General features: G+C 40.5%; 2 protein-coding genes across 19 annotated transcripts in view; both read left to right on the top strand.

Moving 5' to 3' along the window:
- Window positions 1–5720, top strand: part of LOC309648163 (zinc finger protein 211-like) — a 63337-nt gene extending 57617 nt beyond the window's left edge. For both annotated transcript variants that reach the window (XM_082436490.1, XM_082436488.1), the window contains one exon: window positions 418–5720. In XM_082436490.1, coding sequence (XP_082292616.1) covers window positions 418–425 — 8 coding nt within the window. In that variant the 3' untranslated portion in view covers window positions 426–5720. The remainder of the gene's footprint in view (window positions 1–417) is intronic.
- LOC309648103 (zinc finger protein 154-like) overlaps window positions 1–14487 on the top strand; it is a 202525-nt gene that overhangs the window by 85122 nt on the left and 102916 nt on the right. For 13 of the 17 annotated variants that reach the window (XR_014256470.1, XR_014256471.1, XR_014256472.1 and 10 more), the window contains exons 2-5: window positions 7601–9697; window positions 10332–10408; window positions 10852–10949; window positions 11268–11389. The gene's annotated coding sequence lies outside the window, so the exon portion shown is untranslated. Of the gene's footprint in view, window positions 1–7567; window positions 9698–10331; window positions 10409–10851; window positions 10950–11267; window positions 11390–14487 lie in introns of all 17 variants that reach the window. The other 4 variants (XM_082436218.1, XM_082436231.1, XM_082436220.1 and 1 more) reach the window with 2 other exon arrangements.

Genomic DNA, 14487 nt, shown 5'->3' with positions numbered 1-14487 from the left:
GCATGTGCTATGAGGTGTCCATACATCCTTAAATTGGCCTTGAACAGCAGCAATTCTACTGCAGTTGCTTTCTCCTGGGTTTGGACATATGCTTCTACACAGTGTCACGTCACTAGCAGAATAGGTCCTGCAGGAATCCTCTGGCATATGAACAAGTTCTAGAATATGCCTCTCTACTTGGTGCTGTACCCTATCCTAATGTCCTTCCCCTAGTGAAGTGTACCGTTCTTTTGCCTTAGAGGCACAGTCATGCCCAGTAGCTGCTTCCCCAGTGGAATTACAAATCTCCTTTCTGGAAAAGCATCCTGTAGACTCATTCCTAGATATGACACATTACCTTTATGATGATGTTGCTCCCTCTTTATAAAGTCAACATGCTTATTTGCATGTATTTCACCACCATTTATTTGCATTCAGGTTGCTAATGTGGAGCAGAGGCACCCTTTCAACGAAGCGTTTCTATAAGCATGTCACAGGCCAGGACTCCTAAGGCACCTTCGTTTTCCCAGAAAAACCACTCCAGTGAGACGTGTAGTCTAGTCTTTAGAAGTATTTTTCACTTGGCTGAGCGTGAAGAAACACAACACTGCCAGAAAGTGTTCGGGTGTAGAATATGTTTGAAATGATTTCATTTTAGTGCATACCTCCAAAAACACCAGAAGCAGCACATGGAAGAGAAATCCTTCAGTAACGCTGCAGTCAGGGCCTTGTTTGTGAAGAGCTGCAAATGCCATGTGTCAAGGAAGCCCTTTACCTGTGAGGAAGTTGGGAAAGACTTTCTGGCCACCTTGGGACATCTCCAGCCACAGACCACTCACACCAGGGAGAAGCCAAATGAGATTGCCCAGCGTGAGGCAACTTTACAAAGCAGAGAAAGTCATTACAGCCGGAGAGAATGAAAGGAAGCCTTCAGCCCGAAACATGCAATTGTTCAGGACCAGGGTGTCCACCCTGGAAGACATTGTTTTGTGTGCAGTGAATGTGGGAAGACATTCAGGTACAAATCCTCATTTGTTGTGCACCAGAGAGTGCATACTGGAGAAAGGCTTCATGTGTGTGGTGAGTCTGGCAAATCTTTTAGGCGAACCTCAACCCTCAATCTGCATCGAAGAATTCATACTGGATCAAGGAAGTACAAGTGCAGCAAATGTGGAAAATCCTTTAACTAAAACTTTGTCCTTATTTATCCCTGGAGAAGACACATTGGAGAAAATTGTTACTTGTGCAGTGAGTGTGTGCAGTTTCCTAGCTGTAGATCCATCATAGTTCGAGAACGGACAGTTCGCACTGGAGAAAGACGTTATGAGTGTACTCAATGTGGGATATCTTTTAGATGAAAATTTTACCTCATTGTACACTGGAGAGTTCACACAGGAGGAAGGCCTTTTGAGTGCAGTGAGTGTTGGAAATCCTTTAGTCATCAATCTTACCTCACTCAACACTGGAAGGTTCATAGTGGAAAAAGGCCTTATGAATGCAGTGAATGTGGAAAATCTTATACTTCTCACCCTGGCCTCTATTATCATTAGATCGCACAGGAGAAAGGCCTTATAAGTGTAGGGAGTGTGGGAAATCTTTTACCAGTAGGAGGAACCTTCGTTATCATCAGGGAGTTCATACTGAGTGCAGTGAATGTGGGAAATCTTTTCCATCTAGGTCCGGCCTCTGTTATTATCAGAGAGTTCACACAGGATCGAGGCCATATGAGTGTAGTGTGTGTGGGAAGTCTTTTTCCAAGAGCTCTGTGATTACTGAACATCAGAGAGTTCACACTGGAGATAGGCCTTATCAGTGCCGTGAATGTGGGAAGTCTTTTTTCTCTGGTTCCAACATCAATAATCATCAGAGAGTTCACACAGCAGAAAGGCCTTATGAGTGCAGTGAATGTGGGAAATGTTTTCCCTGTAATTCCGTCCTTCATGAACATCAGAGAATTCACACAAGCAAAAGGCCTTATGAGCGCACAGAATGTGGGCAGTCCTTTAGAGCAAATTCTTCTCTCCTTGAATACTGTAGAGGTCACACTGGAGAGAAGCCTTATAAATGCAGTGAATGTGGAAAATCTTTTTCATCTAGGTCTGGTTTCCATTATCATCAGAGAGTTCACACAGGATCGGGGCCATATGAGGGTAGTGAATGTGGGAAATCTTTTCCCCAGAGCTCTGCACTCCTTCAACATCCATGTTCACAGAGGTGAAAGGCCTTAAATGTGTGGTGAATGTGGGAAATCCTTTACCACTAGTTCCACCCTTTGTTATCTTCAAAGAGTTCACAAGCAAAGGCTTATTCGTGCAGGGAATTTGAGAAACTCTTTCCTAAATAATTCACCTTATTATACATGGTAGAATTTGCACTGGAGAAAGGCCTTGAATGTGCAAGGAAATGTGTAATTTTCTTGTTCAGGGTAACGACCCTGGAAGAAACTGAGGAGCCACCCATCTGAATTCAATCTCATACATCCAGTTATCCACAGGGGGAGATACCCCTTAAGTTTCAGTTATGTGGGAAGCATTTGTGGCTATACTGCACTTTGTCCAGAGATTTTCCCAGATTTATGTCACTGTCCGTTTCTGTGGCTATTTTACCTGTATCGCCTGGCAGGTCCACACGGTGTGCATCAGTCACCAGCCCAGTGTGCTCAGGAAAACTGACCTCTGTTCTTCCAAGTGTTGGAGCAAACTAGGAGTAGGTCAGTCCCTTCGGGGTTGGTGTTCCCCGCTCTCTGACTACGTGTACAAAAGCCTGAAGGAATGTTGGCCCAGAGAATACCATAAGAATTCAGCTGACCATGTGCAGAGAAGGACAACCCTTTTCAGGGACGTGTTCTCACATGATCAGTTTTTCCAGCTAGCAAGTCACCAACCCAAACTGTGTGCCACACATTGTTTTGGTTTGTATAATACGGGTGCCTTAATGTTTAAGGCCTGTTTTGTTTTGGGAGTTCTTTGTACTGCAGGAGGTTTTTTATAAGGAGATTTGGGCTCCACCGGCATGGGCCTCAGGGAGGATAGTACGATGGCAAAAAGTAGCTTGCCGTTTTTGGCCAAATTTGCATTGGTGCCAGTGAAGTCGTAGGAGAGAGGGCAGGGCTTTTTGGTCCTCATTTGAAGCCTGGATGCTATGAGTTTTAGGAGACTCATACATCACCCTGAAGAGGAGTAAGATGTGACAACCTCAAGTTCTTAGAGCAGCATGAATTTTTTCCCCTGTTCACAGCGGGTATCACAGGAGGTGTCAGCACTGTTGAGAGGCATCTCCTCCCGTGGTCTTGCAAATAGCATGTGCCCTGATGTCCACAATTCCATGGGTGACAGTCACTGGTTGTAAGACTATAGGGGCCAGGGGAAACTGAAACTGCTACAGAAACTGGGTTAGTAGGGAGCAGAGGAGACAGCAGCCAGCTCATTGGAATGTGCCTCTTCTAAAAGTGCATCCACAGATGTCTTTGTGATAATGACCGATGTGCAGGATCAGCGTGTACACAAATCTCAGGACCTCCAGGCAGGTTTATGTTGTGTAGCTGAGGTCATTGTCAGAAGAGATAATTGGAACGTTCTGTGGAATTTTGTAGCTGACCTGAAGTGTTCGCCTTAAGGCCATTGTTGCACAGGCAGGAAAAGGTAGAGAAAAGTAGTCCAGGGATGTGGCTCTTGTGAGCCAGCCAGCATTCCTGTTGACTGAAGTGGAAATGTCCTTTATTACTCGTCAGTATTTGCTGCCACTGAGGCAAGACTGACCCCCCAGAGGGCATGACTAGAAAGGTGGTGGAGCAAGTATAGGGTTGCCAAAACTGTTTTCCAAAAAAGTGGGACGTACAGACTTTCTTAGCTTGAAGTGTTTTTTAAAGCTTTATTTAGGTGTAATATACGTGTAGAGAACTGTACATTTTTAAAGTGAAGTATTTGATAAGTTTTGACATACACATGATACCTGTGAAAACATCATCACAGTCATGGTAATGACCATATGTGTCACCATGTATTTGCCTTATTTCCTTTTATAATCTGTCTGTCCCTGCCCTTCACAGCCCTCCAAGGAACCATTGATTTATTTTCCCTTGTAATAGATATCTTTACGATTTCTATAATTTACATGATGGAATCCTAAAATATTTACCTTTGTTTTCTCCTGGTTTTGTGTTTTGTAATTATTTTGAGATTCATCAATGATGTTAAATGAGGAGCTCTTTTTTTTTTCTGTTTTTTTGAGTAATATTCTTACCATTAGATATAACAGTATTTATCCATTCACCTGTTTATAGCTATTTGGGTAATTCCAAGTTTTGACTGTTGAAAATAAACTAGTACAAGCGTTTGTGTACAGTTCTTTTTTTTTTTATGGGGAGGATTCATTTAATCCTCATGACCCCATGTACAGTTCTTAATATGGATATTTGTTTCCTTTATCTTTTGGTCCAAAAATTAGATTGCAGTGTTTGAGTCACAAAGTAGGTGAACGTTTAGCTTTTGAACAAACTAACAAATTGCTATCTAAACATTGTACTTTTTCCTTTTTTTTTTTTTGATTTTTATTGGAGTATAGGTGATTTACCATGTTGGGTTTTTTTTTTTTTTTTTTTGTATTTGTAACAGTACTTGTATGAAGGTTCCATTTCTTCTACATCCTAGTGAATACTTAGTTGGTCAGTGGTTTTTTATTTTAACTCTTAATGAGGTTGCCGTGCTCTCTCACAGTTTGAATTGAATTTCCCGCAGAATTCATGAGTAGCGTCCTTACAGATTTATATTTGCTATCTTTGGTAAAATGTCTCCTTTTATCTTCTGCCTATTCTTTTTTTTTTTCCTTTGGCTGCGCTGCACAGCTTGCAAGATCTTAGTTCATCAAACAAGGATTGAACCTGGGCCCTTGCGGTGAAAGCTCCGAGTCCTAACCACTGGACTGCCGGGGAATTCCCTCTTAAGCCTATACTTTGATTAGTTTTGGCTATTTTCCTTTTCTTTAACGACTAGGACAGTGAAACAACAGATACCCATTTTACTCATTCTTGAGTGACTGCTTTATGGAATAATTGGTTTCAGTACTTGAAGAACATGTCTTGAGTTTTTTCAGTGTTTTTGTTACACACAATGTAATGCACACATGTACCATACACTCTAAGATTAATCTGCCAGGAGAATTTACTATTACTTCTAAGTAAACTTGATGAATGACACCCCGCCCCCAGCCTCTTTTTTTGAGCATTTACTAAGAAGAGCTTATAATTGTATATATGTTTCTCAAAGACCTGAGAGCTAATCCTTTGAAATGTAAGCATCAGGATCAATTAGGCCTCTGTCTCTCAGTCTCTTTGGAAAGATAGAATCCTAGTTTTCATAATTACCAGCTGTCAAACACAGCTGCACTAATCTCATTTATATTTCCCAATCCTTTGTAGTGTTTCAGTTCTATGAATACTGAGTTCCCATCCTCCCTGTTTCCTTATTCTCCCTTTATTTTAAAAAAACTATCTTAACATATTTTTTTTTATCTTGAAGGTGGTTTTTTTTTGGCTGCGCCACGTGGCTTGTGGGATCTTAGTTCCCCGATCAGCGACTGAACCTGTGCCCCCTGCAGTGGAAGTGTGGAGTACTAACCACTGGGCCGCCAGGGAATTCCCCTCATTCTCCCTTTAAAACACCTGATCATCTCTGCAGAAATTGCGATTGAGTTCAACTCTTTTTCCTGCTGTCAATATTTATTGAATAAAATATGTTTTTTTCCCTTTTTGTTTTTATTGTTTCAACTAACATCTGGCTGTGTTTATCTTTGACACCATCAGTCTCAAAAGGGAACAAGAAAACATGCTAATTTGGTATAGTACAAAGACTGCATTGTTTAAAGATGGAGCATGTATGAGAATGGTCTTCTGAGTCTTGAACTATCTCATTGGGTTACCAAAATCAGGTTTGGCTGCTCACAGCTGAAAACCAATACTGGAGAAGGAAGTGTCAGTAGAAACGAGAGATGTTGTAATCAGAAAAGCCGGCAATCTGGAGAGAAGGTGGACTCATGTCCCGAGACCAACTCTGAAAATTCTGGTCAGCCATTCAGCCATGACAGTTTTTTTTTTTTTTTTTTTTTGGCCACACGGCATGTGGGATTTTAGTTCCCTAACCAGGGATCGAACCCGTGCCCCCTGCAGTGGAAGTGTGGAGTCTCGATCACGGGACCACCAGGGAATTCCCAGCCATGACAGTTTTTAAAGGGAAAAAGTGGGGAAGAATCTCAGTGAATCGTAAAGGCAGGAAGTTGGTTTCTGCATCATTCTCCATTGCATTCAGACTGGCTGACTCTTCGGATGTCTTGCCTGTGGGGTCTGCCTGCAGGATTGCATAGGGAGCTCTTGGGGTTATTCTTCATTCTTCTTTGTGTTTTTTAAAAGATTTTTTGATGTTGACCATTTTTGAAAGTCCTTATTGAATTTGTTACAGTATTGCTTCTGTTTTATGTTTTGGTTTCTTGGCCGCAAGGCATGTGGGATATTACCTACCTGACCAGGGATTGAACCCACACCCCCGGCATTGGAAGGCGAAGTCTTATCCACTGGACGGCCAGGGAAGTCTCAATTCTTTTTTTAATCTAAGAAAAGAATGAACAGGTTAGACAAGGTGTGGTGTGCATTCAGGAGAGTATAAGTCAGGAGTTAGTTTAAATTGTTTAGTGATCTCATTCCTATAATTAGGTTCTTTCAAGGTGAGGGGGGACAGAAATGGGCAAATAGGAAAGGGGCAAAAGAGCCACTTTCAAATGTTGGGAAGTGATTATTTTGTGATTGCAGGGACTTACATAGTTGGGAATTTGTATTATCTGTGTTAGCGTTCTCTGTAAAAACAGAAGCAGTAGGATATATAGATACAGTTCCATATCTGCGAAAAAAATATGTTTCATTGGAGAGAAAAAGTCTTGGGAATACTCTGAGTTGGAAAGGTACATGTGGAATTCAAAGAACTGAAGGAAGATCACTGTCTTTTGAGGATATTGTGTGATGGGGACAGCAGGTAGCAAAGAAGCAGAGAAAGTAGGTATCTGAGGTTATCTCGAGGATCAAAATGATCCCAGTTTGTCAGGGAGACGATGACTCTGTGAGGAATTAATCAGGTAGATCAAATAATTATACTTGCTTATGGTAAAAAGTACTAAGTATTGAATTGAAATACATTTATTAAACTATACTTTAACACCTTTTAATGTTTATTTCAATTGGAAGCTTTCTGTTTTTTTTTTTAAAGTTCTTAGTAGTAACGTATTTACAGAATTTAGCGTATTCAGTGGGCAGCTTTTGGAAGTTATGTTTTTACAAATGTCACTTTTAGAAATTATTGTGAGCCATTTGCACTTGCAGGATACTTTCAAATAGTTGAATTCTCTTTGCCTGTTTATCCCACAGCTTTTCATAACTTCATTGCATTTTATTACCACTAACATTTATTAAGATAATGATTTTCATATGTTGAAGTCCTAACGCCTTAGTGACTGTATTTGGAGACAGGGCCTTTAGAGAGGTAATTAAGGTTAAATGAGGTCATAAGGGTGGGGCCCTAATTCATTAGGACTGGTTTCCTCGTAGGAGGAGAAGTAGACACTAGGTGTATGTCCACAGGGACAAAAGGCCATTTGAAGACACGGCGAGAAGATGGCCATCCCAAGCCAAGGAGAGAGGCCACAGGAGATACCAAACCTGTTGACACCTTCCTCTCAGACTTCCAGCCTCCAGAGGGTGAGAAAATAAGTTTCTATGGTTTAAGCCAGCCCATCTATGGTACTTTGTTATGGCAGTTCTAGCAGATTAACACAAACATCATTAATGTGTTCTCTTTACCAAATAAATAATGAGGCTCAACATTCAAAGAGACAGGAGAGAAAATTGGTATAATTTGAAAAATGGTGGAAAACTATAAATTAGCTTTGAGGGGAAGGGAATTTAATGTGGAGTTTCCTAGTTTGTTTCCACTACTGTTGGAAACCAGAACTTAGCTCCAATTTGCAAAGTCCGAAAAGAAGACCAGTAGAGAAAATCAGGCTTTTAAACTCAGAATCATTCTTATTTCCTACAGTGTGTTGTGGGTTACAGCTGTCATGGAGTAACAGGGTCTGACTTACCCTCCTCTTGTCATCAACTGTAAAACTACAAAATAAGAGGAGTGGCTCCCCGCAGGCATTGGAGAAACAGTGCGGGGCTGTAACCCTGAAGGAACAGGATAGCACTCCAGGTCAGATCACATCCTCCTATCCTCCTGCCAGGACATTTTCCAGACCTGCACAGGGAAGCAGAGCCCAGAGAGCAGAAGGTGGAGACAACAGAGCTCAGGGCTAGGCAGTCAGCAGGAAATCCTGTGGCGGAGTCCTCTCAGGGAGATCCCTCCTTGGATGGGCAATGGTGGGTGGGAGGGAATCTGAAGCTTTAGGCCAGGCTTTGTCAGTCCCACTCCCCACAGAGATGGAGACCCTCCATCTCACATCAGTGGTCAGGTGCACATAGGTGCTTCATAGACTGAGCCCCTACTTCTCCCTCCAGAGGCTGATGCCCACATGTTAGCTCCCAAGCATGTAAAGACGTTTTCAGGAACGGATCTGCAGGGCAGGATGCAACCAGCAGGAAGTGCCCCCTCCCACCCGCACCCCCCCCCCCAACCCTGTACTGGGCACGACAGCCAAACCTGACCTCAACTAGTGAGGCGGTACAGCCTACCTCAAGAAACAAGAAAAATCCCAAATAAACAATCTAACCTTACACCTAAAGGGACAATAAAAAAATAAATGAAACCCGAAGTTAGTAGAAGGAAGAAATTATAAAGATCATAGCAGAAATAGATAAAATAGACACTGTAAAGACAATAGAAAAAAATCAAAGAAACTAAGAGCTGGTTCTTTGAAAAGATAAACAAAATTGACAAACTGTTAGCTAGACTCACAAAAAAAAAAAAAAAAGAGGGAAGGCCCTGATAAAACCAGAAACAAAAGAGGGAAAATAACAGATACCACAGAAATACAAAGGATTATAAGAGACTAATATGAATATCTATACACCAACAAATTGGACAACCTAGAAGAAATGGACAAATTCTTGAAATCATACAATCTTCCAAGACTGAATCAGGAGGAAACAAAATCTAAATAAAGCAGTCATTAGTACAGAAAATGAAACAGTAATCAAAAAGCTCCCAAAGCCAATCCAGGACCAGACAGCTTCACAGGTGAATTCTACCAAATGTTCAAAGAAGATTTAATACTTATCCTTCCCAAACTATTACAAAAAATTGAGAAGGATAAACTTTTTTTTTTTTTTTTTGGCCACTCCACGCGGCTTGCAGGATCCCAGTGCCCCAACCGGGGATTGAACCCAGGTCCTCGGCAGTGAAAGTGAGGAGTCCTAACCACTGGATTGCCAGGGAATTCCAGGAAATACCTCTGAACTAATTTTATGAAGCCAAAATCACCCTGATACCAAAACCAAAGACAACACACTGAAAAAGAAAATTACAGGCCAATATCTGTGATGAACATACATGGAAAAATACTGAACAAAATTTTAGCAAACTCAATTCAACAGTTCATCAAAAAGATCATACACCATGATTAAGTGGGTTTTATTCCTGGGACAGAAGAATGGTTCAACATCAACAAAATGAAGTATAACCATCTGATCATCTCAATAGATGCAGAAAAAGCATTCAACACTATTCGACGCCCATTCATGGTAAAAACATACAACAAAGTGGGTTACAGAGAACATACCTCAACATATTAAAGGTCATATATGACAAGCTCACAGTTAACATCATATTCAATGGTGAAACACTGAAAACTACCCCTTTAATTAAGACAGGACCAAGACAAGGTTGTCCACCCTTGTCACTCCTATTCAGCATAGTATTAAAACTCCCAGATCCATTTTTATCCTTTTAAAGGATTTGGGGGGCTTGATTTTTCTTGAATCACATAAATAAGGAAACTTTAAAATAAAATTGGCTGATTATCATTACACTCATAAGTGATTTTTCACATAACCTGCTTTTCCAACATCAGGACCTTCATACATATGAATTTATTTTTTGTGAAGTGTTTTTATAATAACAAAGATTGGAACTAATCTGATGTCTGTCCATGGAAGATTGAATAAGTCATAGTGCATCCCAAGATGGAGCATTAGTCTGCTGTGGAGGTGAAGAGGAAGTTTTCTTGACTGCTGCAGCTCCAGGAAATACTGTTAGGTGAAAAAGAAGAAGATGGAGAACAGGAAGAAGGGGAAGAAGAAAGTGTTACAATATTTTGGGCAGATAGCTTTATTTTTCTAAGAATGGAAGGAAAATTAATTTATTTTTATGTTTCAGTTGAGTGTCATTATGGGTGGATTGGCTGATAGTACAAGGACCTGCTGAATATATTGATATTAACGACAAAAATAGAGGTAAGGAGATATCTTGTTTTTGGAATACCATATTTAGAAAAAAGTAGCAATGACCCCATATTAATAATTCTACCCAAGTAGCAAATCTAATTCTAACCCACCCATTAAGTACCTGTTTATTACAATACATCATGAGGCAGTAAGCATAATTAGTCCATGTTAAATTCTGTAAGATATAATGAACACTTTCATAAAATAAAGTATGTTAAGATAAAAGAGGCAGGATATCTATGGAATATAATAAAACCTAGACAATATATAAGTGTGAAACAATGGTCAGAAAAATCAATGCTGATTCCAACAAACTACTCTGAATATTTAATCAGCACATCAGAATTTGAATACTGACTTGGTATTTGATAATTTTAAGCAATGACCATTTAACTTACGTGTGATTAAGGTACTATATGTTAAGTAAAATATCCTTCTCTCTTTTTTTTTAGCCGCACCATGTGACTTGCAGGATCTTAATTCCTTGACCCGGGATCGTACCTGTGCCCTCTGCAGTGGCAATGTAGAGTCCTAACCCCTGGACTGCCAGGCAACTCCCATCCTTCTCTTTTATGAATATTCATTGAAGTGTTTAGAGGCACAATCATATAGCTTCTTGAATTTTCTTTAACATGATTTGGAGGGAAATTGGGTGGGTTTATACATGAAGTAAATTTGGCTATGGGTGGGTCCTGTGAAACTGTGATGGGTTCACTTGGTTTATTTTATCAATATTAACCCTTTCTGTTTCATAGATGTCTGAAATTTGAAGTTAATATTTAAAATGTCATTATTTCCATAATGAACAAATATTGGAAAACAAATATTTTCCCTCTATTTGCTAAAACTTTATCCTTTTATTTTTTAGGGCACCACTCTTCCTTATATTGCACTGCTTAGCCTTCAAATTTCAGAGAGTATTACATTGAAGTCTCTTTGACTCTGTTTCTCATCATTTTACCCAAACCATGGTCAACAACTTCAAGAGATGTAAGTCAAAGGAGTACAGTTAACCACAGGGGTAGAGTTGCAAACTAGAGAAGACAAGATACAACTAAGTGTACTGTTGTTTCGCACCTCTGATTAATTTTTCACTCTGTTAAGCAGGTCATCAAATCCAGATTTTTTTTAAATTGGACTTTATTTTTAAGAACAGTTTCAAGGGACTTCCTTGGTGGTCCAGTGGTTAAGACTCCATGCTCCCAATGCAGGGGACCCGGGTTCAATCCCTGGTCGAGGCACTAGATCCTGCATGCAGGCTGCAACTAAGAAGCTCGTGTGCCGCAACTAAGACCCTGCGCAGCCATAAATAAATAAATATTAAAAAAAAAATAAAAGAAAAGAACAGTTTTAGGTTCCCAGCAAATCCGAGTGGAAGGTACAAGAGAGTTCCCATGTACCCCCTTCCCCCACATAAGCAGAGCCTCCCTGACTGTCAGCATCCCACACCAGAGTGGGACATTTGTTACAATCAATGAATCTGTACTGACACATCATTATCACCCAAAATCCACAGTTGACATTAGGGTTCACTCCTGGTGTTGTGAATTCTGTGGATTTTGACAAATGTATAATGACATGTATCCACCTTTACAGTATCATACAGAGTAGTTTCTGCCCTAAAAATCTGTGCTCTGCCTATTCATGTCTCCTTCCCACTTAACCTTTGGCAAGCCCTGATCTTTGTACTCTCTCCACAGTTTGGTCTTTTCTAGAATGTCATATATTTGCAGTCATACAGTACGTACCCTTTTCAGGTTGGCTTCTTTCACTTTGTCATATGCATTCAGGTTTTTTTTTTGTTTTATTTTTGAAGTTTTGAATTTAATTTATTTTTTTATACAGCAGGTTCTTATTAGTCATCTATTTTTTTAATTTATTTATTTTTGCTGTGTTGGGTCTTTGTTTCTGTGCGAGGGCTTTCTCTAGTTGCGGCAAGCGGGGGCCACTCTTCATCGCGGTGCGCGGGCCTCTCACTATCACAGCCTCTCTTGTTGTGGAGCACAGGCTCCAGACGCGCAGGCTCAGTAATTGTGGCTCACGGGCCTAGTTGCTCCGCGGCATGTGGGATCCTCCCAAACCAGGGCTCGAACCTGTGTCCCCTGCATTGGCAGGCAGACTCTCAACCACTGCGCCACCAGGGAAGCCCTAGTTATCTATTTTATGCATATTAGTGTGTATATGTCAACCCCAATCTCCCAATTCATCCCACCACCAGCACCACCACCACAACCACCACCACTTTCCCCCCTTGGTGTCCATAGGTTTGTTCTTTACATCTGTGTCTCTATGTCTGCCCTGCAAACCGGTTCATCTGTACCATTTTTCTAGATTCCACATATATGTGTTAATATACGATATTTGTTTTTCTCTTTCTGACTTACTTCACTCTGTATGACAGAGTATCCCAATTTTGTTCCTTTTTATGGCTAATATTCCATTGTATATATGCACCACATTTTCTTTATCCATTCATGTGTCAATAGGCATTTAGGTTGCTTCCATAACCTGGCTATTGTAAATAGTGCTACAGTGAACATTGGTGTGCATGTGTCTTTTTGTTTTGTTTTTAATTAATTTATTTTATTTTTGGCTGCATTAGGTCTTTGTTGTTGTGCGCGGGCTTCTCATTGCGGTGGCCTCTCCCTTTTTTCCACATCCTCTCCAGCATTTGTTGTTTGTAGACTTTCTGATGATGCCCATTCTAACTGGTGTGAGGTGATACCTCATTGTAGTTTTGATTTGCATTTCTTTTTTTTTTTTTTTAAATTTTATTTATTTATTTTTGGCTGCATTGGGTCTTTGTTGCCGCACGAGGGCTTTCTCTAGTTGTGGCGAGCGGGGGCTACTCTTCGTTGTGGCACGTGGGCTTCTCATTGTGGTGGCTTCTCTTGTTGCGGAGCATGGGCTGTAGGCGTGCAGGCTTCAGTAGTTGTGGCATGTGGGCTCAGTAGTTGTGGCTTGCGGGCTCCAGTGCGCAGGCTCAGTAGTTCTGGCGCATGGGCTTAGTTGCTTCGTGACATGTGAGATCTTCCCCGACCAGGGATCGAACCCGTGTTCCCTGCATTGGCAGGCAGATTCTTCACCACTGCACCACCAGGGAAGCCCTTGCATTTCTCTAATAATTAGTGATGTTGAGCAGATTTTCATGTGCTTCTTGACCATCTGTATGTCTTTTTTGGAGAAATGTCTGTTTAGGTCTTCTGCCCATTTTCTGATTGGGTTGTTTGTTTTTTTAATATTGAGCTGCATGTGTTGTTTATATATTTTGGAGATAAATCCTTTGTCCATTGATTTGTTTGCAAACATTTTCTCCCATTCTGAGGGTTGTCTTTTCATCTTGTTTGTAGACTCCTGTGCTTTGCAAAAGCTTTTAAGTTTCATTAGGTCTCATTTGTTTATTTTTGTTTTTATTTCCATTACTCTAGTAGGTGGATCAAAAAAGATCTTGCTGTGATTTATGTCAAAGAGTGTTCTTCCTACGTTTTCGTCTAAGAGTTTTATAGTGTCCAGTCTTAACATTTAGGTCTCTAATCCATTTTGAGTTTATTTTTGTGTATGGTGTTAGGGAGTGTTCTAATTTCATTCTTTTACATGTAGCTGTCCAGTTTTCCCAGCACCACTTATTGAAGAGACTGTCTTTTCTCCATTGTATAGCCTTGCCTCCTTTGTCATAGATTAGTTGACCATAGGTGCGTGGGTTTATCTCTGGGCTTTCTATCCTGTTCTATTGACTCTATTTCTGTTTTTGTGCCAGTACCATACTGTCTTGATTACTATAGCTTTGTAGTATAGTCTGAAGTCAGGGAGTCTGATTCCTCCAGATCCGTTTTTTTCACTCAAGACTGCTTTGGCTATTCAGGGTCTTTTGTGTCTTCATACAAATTTAAAGAATTTGTGTTCTAGTTTTGTAAGAAATGCCACTGGTAATTTGATAGGGATTGCATTGAATCTGCAGATTGCTTTGGGTAGTATAGTCATTTTCACAATATTGATTCTTCCAATCCAAGAACATGGTATATCTCTCCATCTGTTTGTGTCATCTTTGATTTCTTTCATCAGTGTCTTATAGTTTTCTGAGTACAGGT

The sequence above is a fragment of the Balaenoptera physalus genome (assembly GCF_965194825.1).
Source record: "Balaenoptera physalus genome assembly, chromosome: 19".
NCBI classification, from domain to species: domain Eukaryota; kingdom Metazoa; phylum Chordata; class Mammalia; order Artiodactyla; family Balaenopteridae; genus Balaenoptera; species Balaenoptera physalus.
Note: the sequence above shows the minus strand (reverse complement) of the source record. Positions and strands in the feature narration are given on the sequence as shown.